Genomic DNA, 18,444 nt, shown 5'->3' on the forward strand with positions numbered 1-18,444 from the left:
TGTTACAATTCTTTCTGCAAGATCTTATTGGAATTTAATATTTGGTTATGTAGAAAGTTTGTCTCACCAATAAGGTTGAAGAAGTGTTTTGTAAAATTGTTCATAGGATCTACCCTGCAAAAACAGCCCTGGCTAGATTTAAAATTGACGTAGAGTTCAATTGTGTGTTTTGTAATGTTGAAAAATAAACTGTATTTCATTAATTTTATTATTGTGATTATACAAAGACTGTTTGGAATGATATGCAGCATTATATATGTATATGTTAGGTAATCAAGTAAGATTTGGTGGTGTTGATGTTCTGCATTACTTTTTAAAAATGTATGACATAAAACAGGATATGATGCATGTAATTAATCTATCTTGGTAAATACCATATTCATAAAATGAAATGGTTAGAACATAAACCAAATTTTATTTTGTTAAAAAAAAAATGGAGAGAAAGATTGACAACATCAAGGTGCTTAATAACAAAAAAGAAAAAAAAATGACATGTGATATCTTTAGTTTGTTTGATTTGTTTGCAAAAGAGTGCAGTCATGCTACCAATGGCAGTGTTTATGTAGTTAATATGTTGTACAGTACTTGTATTCAGAAGAGATGAAAATCCTCTTTTGTCTAATATGTTCTTGTGTTTTGAATTGTTATGTATTTTTTATTTGATCCTGGTAATAATAAAAAAAAATACAGTACTGTGTACTTTTAACTACTGTAGTGATGGGCGGGCTCCCAAATGCACTGTGCGCATGAGACGGCATCAGCAATCCACTGGACATGCGTGGGATGACGTCATCAAACGATAAAAGCTGCCCACGCTGAGGTGAATTGTCTTTTACTGTTTTCTACGTAGAGCTGGGAAGTTGTGAGGGTGGCACATAAAGGTAAAGGAAACTTAATGCATTGCACGTTAAGCAAGCAAGCAAGCAAGCAAGGAAGCAAGGTAGATAGATAGATAGATATCTAGATAGATCGATAGATAGTAACATAACCATTTGCTCATATGCAGAGCCATTGAGGTTAAAACATAAATCGGTAAAAACATTTTGTAAGCGTTTGGGTCGATGAAGAAGTTTGGTAAATGTTTAATTGTGCCGGATGTGTTTGTTAGGAAGCGTGTTGATTTACTTTAAAGAGGGAGTACTTGTTAATACGGTATTTTATATGGGTGACTGAAATAAAGTTAACTTTAATTTGTTCTGAAACACAGGACCTTAACCGAGTGAAATAGTAGTGTGTCGAAATAATGTCTCAACTACTGCAGCACAGGCTAGATACGTTTAAATGTTGAATAGATGCAGATTTACAATTCTTAAAACATTTGCTAAAAATATGTTCTCGCATCTGTTTGAAATTGTTTGGTTTGCAGGCAGGATTAGGAACACGTGCATGTTCAGTCTCGCTTGAGGGACAGAGGGAGGGCCTGTATGTGAACACAAGATGTTGGTAATGTTTGTTTAGTGAGTCTTTTTTTTTTCTTTCTTTCTTTCAGGTGAAAATGGGGGGAAAAAAACGGGGTTTATAGTTAGTGGAACTGGTCAAAAGGTAAGTTAGACCTTTTTGCTTTGTGGGGTTTGCAAGCTAAACAATTTTACACTGATATTTGCGAAGATCCGTTTTCTTGCACAGCTGCTACCCTGCGGTACCATTTTAAATGCGTATTGTGGTTGGAAGAACTGCTTAGGACTGTGTCTGTTCTGATGTTTTTGCTCGGTTTCCCTTACGTGGATGGACCTGAGCATGCAAGCCGTTCAGCGAGGTTGAGCCTGTCCGTGGCCCTGTCCTTTCCTTGAGTGCTTGCTAGAAAGACACTGGGGTGGTTTGAGGCCTTGGCATGCCTGATCCGTGACAGGGTTATAGGTAAACCTCAGACATAGCTTGTTCCTAGATTACAAGGTTTACAATAAAATAAACTTCAACTTTTGCACCGACGGAGTAAGAAAGTCGTTTTGAATAGGCCACTTTAACGTCTGACCATCTTTGCCAATGGCAAATGTATTTATTTTATTTATTTATTAAAGGGAGTGGTGTCGCATTTAGGTAAATTTTAATAAACCAGATATTTTAACACGGACGCCTTGTGTGGTGGAACACTATCGGTTACTTCAACTCATCTTTCAACCCGTGATAGACGTTTCACCCACTGTGTGGATGCTGGGGTGACAACCGAAAACTAACTTTTTTTTTTTTTTTTTTTTTTCTAGGAATGTGCTTATTTGGTTTGACTCAAGTGTGCATCTTTGAGTTATTACTGTAGCTACAAAATAACTGAATCTCTTTTACAGGTTGATCTCTCCAGCAGGGGATGGTATACCGAAGCTGATGCTAGCACTCCCAGTGCTGTAATGTGAAATAGGTAAGGTTTATGGTGCATGCCTGCTCAAAAGTGCTACATGATTGCCATTTGCATTTGATTATGCATTTGTTTAAATTGTTGGGTTTTGCACTCATTTGAGTGCAGGCAGGATTAGGAACACATGTCTGTACATGTTTTCTCTTTGCCTTTACACCTTTATGCAATTTTATTTTGCTTTGAGGAGTTTGACTTAATACCCCCCCCCCCCCCCCCCCCGGTATAATTTCAGTGATTTTTTGCAAAGATCAGTCTTTTCTTTCTTGCACTGTTACCCTGCAGTTTTTTTTTTACAATTAATTTGTATTGTGGCTGGAAAAACTCCAGCCACTATTTCTGCTCTGGATGGACCTGAGCATGCAAGCCGTTCAGCGAGGCTGAGCCTGTCCGTGGCACTGTCCTTTCCTTGAGTGCTTGCTAGAGAGACATTGGGGTGGTTTGAGGCCTTGGCATGTCTGATCCGTGACAAGGTTATAGGTAAACCTCAGACAATTTCTAAACTCGGAGTCAATTGCACAGAACTCTCAGTAGCTACTAACTGGAGATCATCTTGTAGTGAGTATGGAGAACGGGGCTAACAATAGTCAAGATTTTCATTAAAATTAGTACTAAACCTCTTAATATAGTCTGCAGGTGGGTGTTAAAGATATGTTACAATGAACACCATGCAAGTCATCTTTCCCCTAGAGGTTTGTAAAATGGGTATAAAGTTAGTCCAGCAATTTAGAATAGGTTCAGTATGAAGTCATAGGAGCAGCAACAATAAAACTGTAGATAAAAATATTATTTCATTTCAAAATGTTATCGTAAATTAATTGAATGAATTTCTATATATTGCTAAAGTCTTAATTTGATGTACAGGAAGTATTTCATTCCACATGACCTAATGAGATTTCACTCCTGATATTGTAGAGATTGAATCCTTTTGGGTGTCATCCACAGTTGCAACGTAATCCTTGCAGTTGACACAATAAATATTTTGCTCCAGTGTGTAATTCGGAACATGTTTAGTTGTCCTTATGAAATTGAAACCCAAATATTACAAAATTAATCTTTTGAACTCTTTTAAACCACAGTGTAATATAATCCATTGGATTGGTTCATTTTGAAATTTCAAAGCCAATTGGTATGAATTAGATGTCGACAGAACTGGTTGTAATTAATACATTTGTTTAATGTATTTCAGCAAGAGTAGGCAAGTTTGATTTCCTGAGGCTTATTAAAATAACAAATATTGTAAGGTCAACGCTGATAGCTCTTTACAAGTAAGAGGGAACAGAGGAAATCTGAAATTAATTCTCCCCCACTCACTGACACTTTACAAACAGGAAGACAATGATCAGTTTCATCCTGAGGTCTGTACTGAAGTTCACCCAAAGTTAGCACTGTGTATTTTTACATTGGAGTTTGGTATGAAGATGGTAAGAGTTTGGGATTGACTGGAGATGATCCTCGGATAGTACCATGGTACTAGCTAGCAAACAGTTTAGTCTGCAGATCCTTACTAAATTCAGAAGTACATTGCAATTAACCCCACCTTGTTTAGGTGCATTACTGATGTGACACAGTGACAGCTTCAGGACTCTGCTACTTCTGAACTGATTGCACTTGTATTACAGCATGAAAGTCCCCACCAGGTCTGTAGGTTTACTACAGTATTCCTTCAGTTTGGTGCCGCGGCGTTTATTTTAAATTGATCAAAATGATTACGGGGCTTAAGTGAGTGGCCACTATGAGGGTGACCTTTTATTAATAAGACTACGATTATCAAACGCTTCAGTTTTTTATTGCATGATTATGACATTTTGGAAGTATCACGGCTGTATTGTAATACGGTAGTCTACCTGTAATGGAGCAGCGTGTGTGGCTAACCTACTTTGACGAGTACATTTATCGTGACAGTTACAGAAAGCCTATTAGGTGGGAGTTGGAAGGTTAGGGGAGTACTGTACCAGCGAATCAGAAGTGTTTATTGGGGGGGGGGGGGGGGGGGGGGGGGGGGGGGGGACAATGCTTGTGTGGCAGATAAACCATCTACGTCACACTCTTGGACTTTTCTGCACCAAAAATTCCATCAGAATTTCAGCTTTATCTGTTAAAAAAAAAAAAAAAAAAAAAAAAACTACAATATTTCAGATTCTGTAGCAAGTACATAGTTTTTATTTGTACGGGATTGAGTACAGGAATTACAATTAAACTAAAAACAAACCCATCAAACCACCTATAAGAACTTCAGAAGGACTGTAGTTTATCTTGCATTTTCTTTCAGAACTGTAACACCATAAAATGTGCTTACTATATGTGTACATTAGTTTGTAATTTACAATTTAAAAAAAAAAAAAAAATCTAATTTACAGATTGAGGCTCCCGTCTCTCTGGGGGTGTTGCATGTACATAGTGTTGCATGTTTATTTGTTTACTGTTTTTTTTTTAGTAGGGTGGAGAAAAAAAAACCTTATTTCTTTATTGATAACTGCGTTTATTATAAAGCTGATCTATGACTGCGGCGTCAATATGAGGGCGTCTTTAATTCGAGGGCGCTGCCAAAGTGAAGTAAGACGGTATTAGTTGATGAAGCTATACAGGAGGAACGTTATTTGGCATGAGTCTGATTGAATTCCTGAATTTGAAGTTATATACTTGAGGGTTGTGAAACTTGCTCTGGACTACTGTGGGAATTGCTGCTTTCATGTCTTATGGGAGTAATTTAGTTAATGGGAATAATACAGCATTTAGTTTAATAAAACCTAGATTGCAGCACTGACACCTGGTGACTGCACCTTTTTTATACAGGTTACTTCAACTCCTGTTTCAGCTTGTGAATAGAAGCTCGAGCCAAATGTGCTGCTGGGATGCCTCAACCAGAAACTTAACTTTTGTTTCCTAGGTGGAAATGGCATCTGTCTGGAGTAGAGCTAAATATCGCGTTCCAGTTGCTGGCAATCGGATCTCTTACTGAAGCACACTATTGTGAACAAGGCGCAGATCAACAGGTAATTAATTTAAAAAATGTACTGAAACGAGCTATCCTTTCCTAAGAAGCGGAGCTGGATAAATGTCCTCCCTGGTGAGGGGGCTGTAGGGTCTATGGTAGCGTTGTGTGCAAGCCGTTCAGCGAGGCTGAGCCTGTCCGTGGCACGGTCCTTTCCTTGAGTGCTTGCTAGAGAGACACTGGGGTGGTTTGAGGCCTTGGCATGCCTGATCCGTGACAGGGTTATAGGTATACTTCAGACAAGTTCAAAACTCCAAGTCAATTGCACTGAACTCGCAGCAGCTACTAACTGGAGATTATCTGGTAGTTGGTACAAAAGACACGGCTAACAGTAGTCTGCAAGATAGTACTGCTGTGTTTTAAAGCTGTTTTGTGTACATCCTTAAGTTATTACTATCTCTTTTACAGGTTGATCTTTTCAGCAGGGGATGGTATACTGAAGCTGCTGCTAGCACTCCCAGTGCAGTAATGTGAAATGGGTAAGCTTTATGGTGCATGCCTGCTCAAAAGTGCTGCATTAGTGCCATTTGCTTCAGTCACAATCTTATTCAGCAGCTCCAGATCAGCTGCATACGGGGTGTTTTACACATTGAAAAAAATGAGTTATGCATGATTATTTACAAAGAATGCGTAAAATATGCATAGCTATTTTGCTGAACAGCTTGAGTTTGCACGTTGTCAAGCTGCTTGTACTTTTTGCCTGTTTGTCCACTAAAATTTTTAGATAGCAAGTCCTATATAAATAAAATGTTTGTAGAGTGATAGGATGCTTTTATATTGCTATAGCAAGGCAATCAGTAAGGAATACAATATTATTGATACTGTGCTGCAAACTGGTGTGTGCAAGCCGTTCAGCGAGGCTGAGCCTGTCTGTGGCACTGTCCTTTCCTTGAGTGCTTGCTAGAGAGACACTGGGGTGGTTTGAGGCCTTGGCATGCCTGATCCGTGACAAGGTTATAGGTAAGCCTCAGACAACTGAAATAAGCAAGTGTGCAGTATCCAAACTCAAACTGTCGATTTGAGGAAACCTTAAATTAATAAGGTATTGATATAAAATGTATTGCTGCTATATATATTCCTGCATTTTTGTTTTCCAGGATCGGAATGTGAGGTTTGCGCTCCAAGTGTCAGACCACATTCAGGATCACAGGACTTGCCAGTTCCCTTTATTGAACTGGAGGGGAAATAATGGGTGGTGTTGGAGTTTCATTGCAATAAACCTGAATGCACTGTTTCTGTAGGCCAATAAAGTTTTTAGAGAATGTGTTTGGTTCTTTCTTTGTGTACACTGGAATACTTCCAAGACTGACTGTAGTGTTTTTTGGGGGTGGGGTGTCAGGATACTCTGCCCAGAGAGGGAGGATCATGTGTCATAAAATTATTGGAGTTAAAGTAGTACCTTTTCTAAAAATAAAAAGGTTGTCCAGTGGCTATTGCAGAGGCTCTCAGTGTGAGTACTAAATAACTAACTAGAATGGTCTGTCAAAAATTGATAAATCTTTGCTTGGGGATTTACAAAAGGCTTTATCTTGGAACCACTATTTAAACAAGCTTGTCGTGAGAGGGAACCTTTGAAACTGGCTCTATGAATGTGAAATAAATGTATGATTGATTTTTAATAAAAACATAATATACTTAAGTGCAAAGACACCCACTGCAGAAGTGTATATTAGACTACCATGTTGGATGCATCCTGCAACCAGAAGAGAGTTGGAGGTGGCACTGCCATGAACAGTGAAGGGATCAGTTACATAAAGGTTCAGGTAAAATAATAAAATTGTGAAGAACAGTACAGCTTAGCGCAGCATAGTTAAACCATAGTGTGATGAGTCCAATTTTTCTGTCCAGGTGCAGTCATGGAGGGTGGTTCCACTTCAGGTTTAACAGGTAAAAGGCAACCATTAACTACTTCAAGGTTTACGTGGTTCAAGTAAGATTTATAGAAAAGGGTTGGAACAAAGACCAGTAGAAGGGCTGACTGGCCCTGCTCTACAACTCGTCATGGTCCGCCTAAAGTTAAAAATCGCGCCAGCGGCCTGGCCCTTTAAATCTTTTTACTCAGGCACTGTAAGAGACGGACCTCGCTGGCGGGGAAAGAGCAGTCTTACAAAACGAGGTCCTAGTTGTGTTTTTCCGTTATATTGGACCATGTAGGTAGAAAATGCGAGTGTTTTGCAATGTCAGTACCCCGCGCTGTAAGACAGACCTACCTCGGTGCAGTAAACAAACATTTTCAGAGGAATCTTTACAGAATAAGAGAAATGGCGACGTCAAAGTCACAATGGCCTATTTTCTGATGAATACATGTTTGTTTTTTGTTTGTGGATCAGATGCAAGAGACAAGTCAGCTGTTAGGGTTAGGTTACCATGGTTGCCTCCTTGCAGGTCTTTTAGCCAAATGCTGTAGCTCCATCTTGCACTACATGATCAGGGTCCCCGGGACGAATAATTTGAATGTTTTTTTTTTTTTTTTGTGCATATTTTTCAACTGTGCTTTTGGCCCCTTTTGTATATATGGCCATAATTCCTTTATTTATTATCCAATTTGTTCAAACCTTTTTTTCCATGTTCCCTACATGTTGAAGTTTCACTGTACACTGTCATATTTGAGCTGGCCAAGAAACTGTATAAACAATAAATTATGTTTATTTTTTTTTCTTCTAAAACGTCTCTTTTTTGTGTTTTTTGTTATCTGTATTAAACAGACTATTTTTAATGGAAGCCTAGTGTGTGTGCACATTCATTTCACTCATAACATGTACTTGTAACCTTTACAGTTAAAGAGTCAGAGGCATAGATCTAACAACAGTAACAAAAACAAAACAAAACAAAACCAGATAATAGCTTGGGGTCCTACTACTTACCTGTTGCTAATTTGAAGCACTGTAGTAGTACCACGCTGGGCTGGAATCCCGAGCTCCGCCCCTAGGTTCTATTAAAAAGTTCCATGTGATGATGACAAATCGTGAAAGATTCAGTTTTATTTTCGTTTCTGTTCTGGTAATTTCATAAGATGTAAACTTCACGGGTTTAGTATTTTAGTTTGAGGTTGTTGACTTTGAAAAGGGAGAGAACAATCCACAGCTGCTGACAAAAGGTAGACATTTTTAAGTTATCGAATTTTATTTTTGGGAGCTGGAGTTTGCACTGTAACTTCTTGTTTTTTTGATGACAGACAACATATTTTATTCATCAATACAACATATTTGTACAGATTATTGTTTACTATTTAATTTAAACTTGACTGAAGTTTGATTCTGAGATATCGAAATTGAAAATAACGATAAATTGGATGCATTGTTGTGTATTGCCGGAGCGTTTTTCTTTTGTTGGTCACCAGACCCGCATTATGATTAAACCCCTCGTTTCCTACCGGATTACAATTGTTTGTGATTTCTGCACTGCATCACCTCATGCTTGCTGCTGAGTTTATTGGCAGGAGAATGGCTGTTTAATTCAGTCACAGAGTGGTCCAAAGGTTTTATGCAGGGAGGAAGATACCCTTCTAAAACTTTACCATAGTAAAAGCATAGCAAAGTGTAATAAAGCACCAGGTAAGCATTGTAAAGCCCAGAGAGGTATGGCAAAGCATATTAGAAAACAAACCATGGTAAACTAACCCTTATAAAAGTTTCCCATAATAAAAGCATAGCAATGGGCAGTAAAGAATAGCGAGAGCATAGTAAATGCCAGAAAGGTATAGTAAACCTATGGTAAACGATGGTAAATGTACAGTATAGTATAATAGTATTACTGTGGGAAAGGCATGGGAAAACAACAAAACTGCAGTGCAAATTTGCTATGGTAATATTGTGTAAGGGAAGCTACCTTATGTAATGCAGACAAATCGGCAAAATCCTGTTCTGGGTTCTGATGAAGTTCACAGAAGGCTAAACTATACTATACTTAGGATATAGCTCAAACAGGTATCATATTGTTTGTGTAAATTTGCAGCTTGAAGCATTGAGAAATCTTTAGATAGTCCTGCAACTAAGGCTGTAAGTCTAGGTTTAATTGGTTAAACATTTAAACCATTTGTGTAAACAGTCATTTACCATTAAGACTAACACACCCATTTTCAATGGCATGTATACTGTACTACCTGATCTAGTATGTATAACTTTAGTTTTGTATTTATTTCAAATATTTAATTGATTTTTACAAACAGTATTTAATTACAGTGGTTTACAATGTAAAAAAAATTGACACTATTGAAAAACACTGGTCCTAAGATCCTGAGAAACAGCTTTGGTAAGTCACTATATCTGATTCAAGTTTGCCCTGTAGCCTCAAGCTGTGATCTGCAGAGTCAATGGGAGGACCATGGCTGCAGACAGACGCACGCTCCAGGTCCTCCGGGTTCCCAGTGACCTCCCTGATGATCGGATGATCGACAAGCTGCTGATTCACTTCCTGCGGCCCCGGAATGGGGGGGGGGAGGTCCTGGGAGTGAGGTACCCCACCGACACACCAGCAGAGGCGCTGGTCACCTTTGAGCAGGAGGAAGGTAAAGAAAGCACAACTGAGCTTCTTTATGTTAATTTCACTGCTTTTCCAGCTAATGTGTCTACATTGGTTGTATGGTAGAAAAAAGTTAGTAGAACATTGATCATTTGCTCTATGGGAGTGGTGCAGAACTCTGGTCATTCAGAACCGTTCCAGTTTGGGTTGTTGTTCTAATCAAGTCCTACAATAATTGACCCACAACAGGTTCAGTTACCCAATGTAGGACCTGCTTGGGTTAGAAACTCCCATTAGTGCTATACCCAGTCCTGGTATTCAGAACCCCCCTTCATTGGTATATTATTGAAATAAACAGTACGTGTAACCCTTTACTGCCCTGGGTATGTTCCCATACCTGTTTAATGCCTATCTTCTCAATGTCAAATATTTTGAACACTGGGCAGCAAAGGCTTATTATTAAAAGCATGGGGACTAGCACTGCAGATAAGTTCTCTTTTGTGACCATGGAGCAAATGGTTTGTAGGAAAGATTTAAGCATGTACTGTGTGTAACGTTGATTTTCTTTTTTCTGTTTTTGCTATAGGACTAAAGGATCGTTCACACTGGCGCGGCGCGGGCGATTTCGCTTCCCATTATAGTATACCTCTGTGCACACAGGATGCACGGGCGGCCGGATTTTTCTTTTCGATCACAGAGCGAACTTTTTATTTGCCACATTGCTATCAACCAATGAGAATACATAAGCAAGCTGCATCCGCTCAACCCCACACACAGATGCATATAATGTAAAGGCTATGATTACTGTATAGGCTAGGATTACTGTATAGGCTATGTAGCCTAGCTACCACACACATAAACGGGGTAGAGAACATATACCATGTAATGAGTAGCCTATGTATTTACGTAGAATGCACTCTCCTCACAACATATCTTGCTGCAAGTTGACCTCTCCAGCGGCCAGCCTATAAGATTCGAATTTTTCACGGCTTGTACAGCTAGCTTCATCAAGGGACGATAACCAAGTCCATCCAGGTTTTGGAGGTGGAGCGGTAAATTTACAACCTATTATTATTTGAACAACTAAATAAATAATCAGAATGAAAACAGTTTTGCCATTTTTCAGTAAAACTGTTTAAATTCCTGAGTTCGGTTACCTATTAGTTTTCATTCTGATTATTTGCTTAGGCTACAGTGCGTCCATCAGCTTAACAAAGCCTGATAGGCTAGCGAATGTCAGTGCAGTGTGATACCATAAAAATGAGTGGTTGGATTTGCTGTCAATCAACCCACAGTTTTTTTAATTTTTTTCTTTTTCGGATCAGCTGTTCGTACATTTAAAAAAAAGGCACTGTAGTTATACAATGTAGTTAAAGCAAGTGCGTGCACGACTCCCTCCTCCCCTGAACCTCCAGAAGAGTGGAGTCGTTTTTTGACTGATCACAGTTAACTAATGCAGGGAGGGGATCACTCAGTGTGAACTACCACTGCGTCCGTTTGTAGAGTCACTCTATATATCTCATATAAACCACACTTTATTATCACATTTGAATGCAGTGTGAATATAATAATACACGCTTGTGTTGCCGCGCCACGTCTGTAATGCCACGCCAGTGTGAACGACCCTTAACCCATCAGAAATCGTGAAATATGGAGGGGAGCGAATTAATGAACGTGTCCATCCTTTAGCACAGCAAACAATAACGTTTAACCTCCAATGAACCGAACTTGTGCAATAATGAGTAGTACTGTAGTATAGAGAGTTTTAGTTGGTCTGTCCTTCTGATCTCCCCTCCAGTTGCTGACAGGGTCCTGCAGCGTTCTCAAGTTCTGGCGCTACAGTCAGGAAAACATCCCCTGGAAGTCAGGAGAGTGGAGAGTGAGGAGAGTATAGAGGTGGGTGCCACCCATGTAAGCAACAGATTGAGTGTGCTGCTTGTCCATTGATCAGACCGGAAAAATTTGATTCTGAGGGTGAAGACTACAACAAGCCATGTAGTACAAAATCTGACCTGTAAAACTAATTTCACCGTTGAAAAGACATCTAGTCTATAAGCATTTGTCAAAGATACATATGTTGTTAACAGTATATGCATTGAACAAAAACTATTTATACATGCTGCCACTTTTTTTTCAACTTCCACCACTTTTATGTAAATGCATTACTCAAGCAATAGATCACAAATAAGGCTCGTCTCAAGCAGTTAAATGTCCCAAGACGAAGGCGAGAGCATTTAACAGAACGAGAAGGACCTTTCCACATGGAAAGCCCTCTAATGAGGGTTATATTGCTATTAGAAAATGGCTCTGCTAAAATTAATAACATTTCAAGTTTTTCAACACTAGTTTTAGTTGCAAATTAATACAAACATTTTCCCTCAATTTAAAAAAAGCGGTTTGCTCAGAACTCAATGCATGGTCTGGTAGCCTTCAGGCTTCAATATCCTGGTTGAAATGGTTCATTCAGAGGTTCATTCATTCATTTACAATAATAAATTTTTTCAATTTATATTTTATTCTTTTGACTGTTAATCTCTGGGTTGTGTGCTATATCTGTAAAGCTTTAAATTACCAGCAGTGAACAATGCTGCATGGTGGTGTATTTCCAATAGCTTAAATAATACTGTAACAACACAAAAACCTTCTACTTACATGGAGCTGTCCTTCAGTCTTGGTACCTCTTACACAAAAACAAACATGGTTTGTGAACTGTTTGTTTTTATTTACTTCTTAAAAAATGTAAAACATGTAAAAGAATAAAAGTACGAGTAACTTTTTTAATTAGGATTTGAGTGGAGGTTCATGTATTTAAGTTACATGTAGATCATTTTTTGGTTCTTAACATCCTTATAACTTGCACGTCTTGAGTGCTGAACACTGATCTAAGTGCACATCGTTGCACATGTTTACCAATACCAGTAGTGGTGGGTGGGATTTGCAATTTGCAGAGTGTTGCTTGCAGTAGAAATAATGGTACAATGGACTACAATCTCAGGAACACACAGTGATAAAAACACTTGCATGTCTAGTAGCCTAGATATGCTAATGCAGACCATGTATTTTGTTCAGTAGCTTGTTCACTGTATATCAAGTTTTTTCAAACCCTCCTGGCTTTGTTAGAGAAGAGAGCATAGTCCCTGTGTTATGATATACTGAAATAACATTGCTGAAAGTAGTGTGACTGGATCCAGTTGTCTGATTTCTACAACTTGTCATTCAAACTGGAGACTAGTTGCTATTGCTATTGTAGTTACTGTATTGTCGCAGACATCAGACACTATTCTGTATTCCTAATACAAAATTTAATAAATGTATAGGACAGCCAGAAAGCAGAAAAACGACATTCAGAGGGAATAATTTGGAGGGGTAAGAATTAAATACATTGTCAGGGAAATATTAGAGGCAGGTGAATCGATTTATAAATGGAAATTACAGCAAATGTAATACATACAGGTGATAGTAAACTGAGGATGAAACCGGCATCCTCAGTCAAAATATTATAATGAGATGGGATCGAGTTTTAAAGACTGGTTTCATGGTGCCAATGGAAATGTGGCATAAGAAACAACTTCTGGAAATAATAAAACAAGACACCCCGCTAAAGAGGTACATTAGCCTGGAGTCAGACTCTGTCTTGATGCACCTTCTCCATTCAAACACTTCTAACCACTTCTCAATTGTTGGCAGGTTGACATGTCCGTGAGCACAGGTCTAAGCCTGGAGATGTTCCCAGACCAAGGCATGGTGAGAGAGCTTCTTGAGAAACATCGCTTCAGGGTGACTCAGCTGCAGGGACGACCCCCTTGGGAGCTGCAAATCAAGGGCTCCTTCACAGAGCTCAGGAAGCTGAGGACTGAACTCTGTGCACTGCTGCCTGCTGCTCCCAGACATATCCAGGGCCCTCCGGCCAGTCGATACCTTCACACTGCAGATGGAGCGCAGGGACTGGAGAACAGCACGGGGGCCAGACAGTACAGGGTTAACGACTCAGGGACCGGGGCAGTATCCAAAACAAAATTCTCACATTATCCAGGGGACAAGAATAACCCATATTCCATAGGAGAGATACGCTCCAAAGCTCCACTAGTCACCTTACCTTTGTCACCTCAAGCCAATCAAACCCCCAGGAAAACCCAGAGTGTTTCGTTCAATATTGACAAGCATGTGCTGAAATATGCCAAAGCTTTCCATAGGCAGGATATGTCGGAGATACTGGATAGCCACTGTGTGGAAATGAGCGAGGAGGAGAGCGATGAGATCAGTACTGTGATCTTAACTTCAGTGATTGGCCATGACAGACCTGCAGGTATTTTAAAAGTAGCTGAGGAACTGCTGTCCAGTCTGTTATTTGAACTAGGACGTACTCTACGAACACAGAAAATTAATCTCTCTTCCTATAACCATCAGCAACAAAGTCAGATTCTGGAGAGGTCCACTATGCTTAAAAATATTTACAAAGTTCTAGTGATCTACCCTGACAGGGGGAGCATACAGCTGGTGGGAACTTCGACGGAGAGCTACAAGCTGAGGCAGAGGTTGTTGGCAGTTAATTCCACGGTGGGGGAACAGCTTGCCAGTAATCGTCAAGGACGCCGGATGGACAGAGATGACGTCAGGCGCAGCTCTTCCCTCCCCCGACAACCGAGCAGAACGGACTTCAGGAGTCCCATGGAGGGCTCTCTCTATGCCCAGCAGCGGTCCCCAGAAAAGTACCAGCTGGAGATAGCTGAGTGTGGCAGGGCTGGAGGACACCTGGGTGTGACAGGGCTGGAGAAGGAGAAGGCAGGAAGCACACCTAGTCACAACAAGAAAGAGAACAGCCTCCAGAGGAAAAGAGCCTCCTCAGAACCCAGGGCCAAGACAAAGGAACGCCAGCAAACCAGGATAGGGAGCAGTCGAGAAACAGTGAGAGAGCCCACATCTGGGCAGGGAAGGCTGGGTGTCAAGAGTGAAGCGAATTTAATAAACCTCAAACTAAATAAAAATATGCCACCTTTGTTGAAAAACATGACCACTTTGTCTGACAATCATTGGAAAACCGTAATACGAAAGAAAAATTAAGAACATAAGAAAATTTACAAACGAGCGGAACTTGTCCACTTCCTTGCAGCTGATTGATCTCAAAACTCTCAGAATAATGTTTCCTGGTCCCACTTCTCTACAAACAGAATAATGGAAATGAACAGAGCAGATACAACACAGTGTACGAAAACTTTGGTGGGATCTACAACATCTGAACTAATCTCTGTTCAATAATAAAGTAACGTTCCTGAAGAGGTTGATCATTACAGATTAACTTTTAGGGTAGATATGTGACGGGCAGATACAGGACAGATTACTGTGGTACAAATAAACCTGTGTGTTAAGGCTGCAGTTTTCTCTGTGGAAATGTGGATTTACCTTCAGAGGCCACATGGGGACAGCACCTGCCAGCAGTTACAATCACGGTCACAGCATCGAATGTCCAGATATTAAAATGCTCTATCCCAAGCCGAGTGAATAGCAGGTCAATGGCTTTGTCAACTGGTCCATGCATTTCTAGATCCAGTGTTCAGATCAAGCCCAATACATGTAGCATGAGAAATATTGTACTACAGTTTACTGGTTTCAGGTTTAAAAATCTGAATCTAGAAAACAGGTTTAATGTGGATTTGTTTCCTGCCATGTACACCCAATCGGGTAAAATCAGGTTCAGTTTTATTGTGTGCTTTCATTTAACACACATAATAAAAACAGCGGAGTACTGTACCAGAGAATCAGGAGTGTGTATTGGTTGCTATGGGGCTGGACAAGAAGAGGAGAAAGAACTGTAGTTGGGTGTGATGCAGTTGTTTTTCTTTATGAAAATGTGATATGACTTCTCAATATTGGTTTGATTTCTGTTAAAATTAAAATATATCTTACTCGGTTATTATATATTTTTCTCATTGTAATTTACCTACTTGTTTGTAATTTCTCTGTAAGAGAAACCTAAACTAAATCTTCTAATCGATAGTAAGCACATTTTATATATATATATATATATATAGTACAGAACTGACTAAAATGCCAATTGAATAAAAAAACAAAACAACTATAACCCCGTGCAAGAAGATATCATTGACCAGCATGACCGACATAGCTCTAAGTTCCTCTGAGTTGACGACGAGGTAAGCAGACAGCCCTTGTTTTATCCCTGCTGTGTTGGCAATGAACTCTGCTTGGGGGGGGGGGGGGGGGGGGGGGGGGACTGCTTGCCTGTAAGAAGGACTGCTTGTGAAGGACTGCTTGCCTGTAAGAATTTAATCTTGGGTTCTCTGCCGAGACTGTACCATAAAATAAAATGTGCTTACTAAGGTGTGTGCACATTATAGTAATAATAATCTTTATATAGCGTCTTTCATAGTGGACCACCATTACACAGCACTTTACCAGGTATGAGACTAGGGTGTGTGAACTATGCATCAGCTGCAGAGTCACTTACAACAACATCTCACCCGAAAGACAGAGCATAAGAAGGTTAAGACTTGCTCAGAGTCACACAAAACCTCCTTGGTTCCAAACCCATTTCTTTAACCACTGGACCACACAGCCTTCTTATTAGTTTGTATTACCTGGTGGATTGAGGCTGCAGTCTCTTCAGGGACGTCATGTACATAGCGAGGGTTGAACGTTTTTTAATTTATTTTTTGAGCACTGGTGGAAAAAAATACCTTTAAGTTTCTTTATTGAGAGTGGTGTTTATTCGAGGGCGGCATTAATTGTAAGTAATACGGTGTGTGTGTATGTGTGTATATATATATATATATATATATATATATATATATATATACACACACACAGTACCAGTCAAAAGTTTGAGTACACCTGCTTGAAACCAGGTTTTTCATGATTATCTATGTTTTTACCTGTATAAACTTGTCTATAAACACTTAATATTTCATTATATGATATGTGTACTTATATAAGCTGATAATCATAAGTGAATTGCACTCAAAAAGAATCAGGAAGAATAACTGCAAAGAAAAGAGGAAGAGACTTGCCTGGGCCAAAAAACACAGAAACTGGACGTTTGAGGAGTGGAAGTCGGTCTTATGGACCGATAAGTCAAAATTTGAAATATTTGGGTCCAACCGCCGAGTATTTGTAAGACGCAGAGAGGGTGAGCACATGAGTTCTGCATGTGTGGTTCCCACTTTCAAGCATGGAGGAGGCAGTGTCATGGTCTGGGGTTGCTTTGCTGGTGACAGAGTTGGTGATCTTTACCAAGTCCATGGCAAGCTCAACCAGCATGGCTATCATAGCATACTTCAGAGGCATGCCATTCCATCAGGATTACGATTAGTTGGGCAGTCCTTTATTCTTCAGCAAGATGATGACCCGAAACACACCTCAAAGTTGTGCAAGAACTACACTAGCGGTCAAAAGTTTTAGAACACCTCAATTTTTTGAGTTTTTATTGAAAATTACGCAGTTTAATATCTTAGTGTACTCTGAAATTAAAGCATAGAACAAATAAACAATTGGAGATAAAAAAGAAATCATGGAATCGTTTTGTTTAACAAAATTTAATCTAAATTTTTGACTCATCAAAGTAGCCACATTTTGCAGCTATAACAGCCGAACACACTCGTGGCATTCTTTCTACAATGGAAATCAAATATTGTTCGGAAAGTTCTTCCCAACACTGTTGCAGAAGTTCCCACAAATGTGTTGCACTTGTAGGTTGCTTTGCTTTCACCCTTCTGTCCGGTTCATCCCAAACCAGCTTGATGGGGTTTAAGTCTGGAGACTGTGCTGGCCATATCATGATTTGAAGCCTACCGTCTTGTTCTTCTAAGGTAGTTCTGACATAGCCTGGAGGTATGTTTTGGGTCATTATCTTGCTGTAGGATGAACCCCTGACCAACTAGACGTATACCAGAGGGTATTGCATGGCGCTGCAAAATGCTGTGGTAGCCGTTTTGATTCAAGCTGCCACTCTGTGCATGTTGCCGACTCTGGATCCAGCAAAAGAGCCCCAGACCATCACGCTTCCTCCTCCATGTTTGACAGTTGGTGTCACACACCGATGAACCATCCTTTCGCCTACTTGAAGGCCTACAAAAACCCTGCATGATAAACCGAAGATTTCAACTTTTGATTCATCGGTCCATAAGACCTTCTTCCAGTCTTCAGTAGTCCTCTGGCGGTGCTTCATGGCCCAGGCAAGCCTCTTTTTCTTATTTTGCCATCTTAGCAATGGCTTTCTTACTGCCACTCGACCTGTCAAACCTGCAGCTCAAAGTCTTCTCTTCACAGTTGAAACTGAGACTTGCTTACTTCGACCAGTGTTAAGCTGTGCTTGAAGCTGTTGTCCTGTGAGCCGCCTATCACGCAAGCTGTTGACTCTCAGAAACTTGTCTTCTGATTCTGTTGTGGCTTTGGGTCTGCCAGACCTCTTATTGTCAGAGTTTCCTCCAGTTTCCAAGTGCCTTTTGATGGTGTAGGAAACTGTACTCACTTACACCTTGGCTTTCTTTGCAATTTCTCTAAAGGAAAGGCCTACACTTTTAAGGGTTATAATGGTCTGTCTTCCTTTGTTAATTGCCTTTTTTTTGCCATTATGATAGCAATATACTACTTCCTGCAGTACAATACTGTCCAAATAATGCTTAAGAGG

General features: G+C 39.8%; 1 protein-coding gene, 1 long non-coding RNA gene and 4 other non-coding genes across 7 annotated transcripts; all 6 read left to right on the forward strand.

Annotated features, from left to right (window-relative positions):
* The first annotated feature begins 823 nt into the window (after nt 1-823).
* Nucleotides 824-6,604, forward strand: LOC121312974. Its single transcript, XR_005949925.1, has 6 exons — nt 824-881; nt 1,490-1,542; nt 2,283-2,353; nt 5,238-5,343; nt 5,751-5,821; nt 6,440-6,604. It is a non-coding gene; the product is annotated as an uncharacterized LOC121312974 (long non-coding RNA).
* On the forward strand, nt 1,738-1,874 carry LOC121313720. The gene has a single exon (XR_005950030.1). It is a non-coding gene; the product is annotated as a small nucleolar RNA SNORA9 (small nucleolar RNA).
* Nucleotides 2,708-2,844, forward strand: LOC121313719. Its single transcript, XR_005950029.1, has one exon. It is a non-coding gene; the product is annotated as a small nucleolar RNA SNORA9 (small nucleolar RNA).
* LOC121313722 lies at nt 5,451-5,587 on the forward strand. The gene has a single exon (XR_005950032.1). It is a non-coding gene; the product is annotated as a small nucleolar RNA SNORA9 (small nucleolar RNA).
* Nucleotides 6,183-6,319, forward strand: LOC121313721. The gene has a single exon (XR_005950031.1). It is a non-coding gene; the product is annotated as a small nucleolar RNA SNORA9 (small nucleolar RNA).
* A 1,708-nt stretch (nt 6,605-8,312) lies between the features above and the next one.
* Nucleotides 8,313-15,595, forward strand: LOC121312975. 2 transcript variants are annotated; one of them, XM_041245020.1, is made up of 4 exons: nt 8,313-8,439; nt 9,618-9,849; nt 11,602-11,699; nt 13,491-15,595. In XM_041245020.1, the coding sequence occupies exons 2-4, from the start codon at nt 9,666-9,668 to the stop codon at nt 14,862-14,864; spliced, it is 1,656 nt and encodes a 551-aa protein (XP_041100954.1). In that variant the 5' UTR covers nt 8,313-8,439; nt 9,618-9,665; the 3' UTR covers nt 14,865-15,595. The 2 variants fall into 2 exon arrangements, with proteins under 2 accessions (XP_041100954.1, XP_041100955.1); XM_041245021.1 differs by having other exon boundaries at nt 9,630-9,849.
* The last annotated feature ends 2,849 nt before the right edge of the window (nt 15,596-18,444 follow it).

This window comes from Polyodon spathula, chromosome 3 (assembly GCF_017654505.1).
Source record: "Polyodon spathula isolate WHYD16114869_AA chromosome 3, ASM1765450v1, whole genome shotgun sequence".
NCBI classification, from domain to species: domain Eukaryota; kingdom Metazoa; phylum Chordata; class Actinopteri; order Acipenseriformes; family Polyodontidae; genus Polyodon; species Polyodon spathula.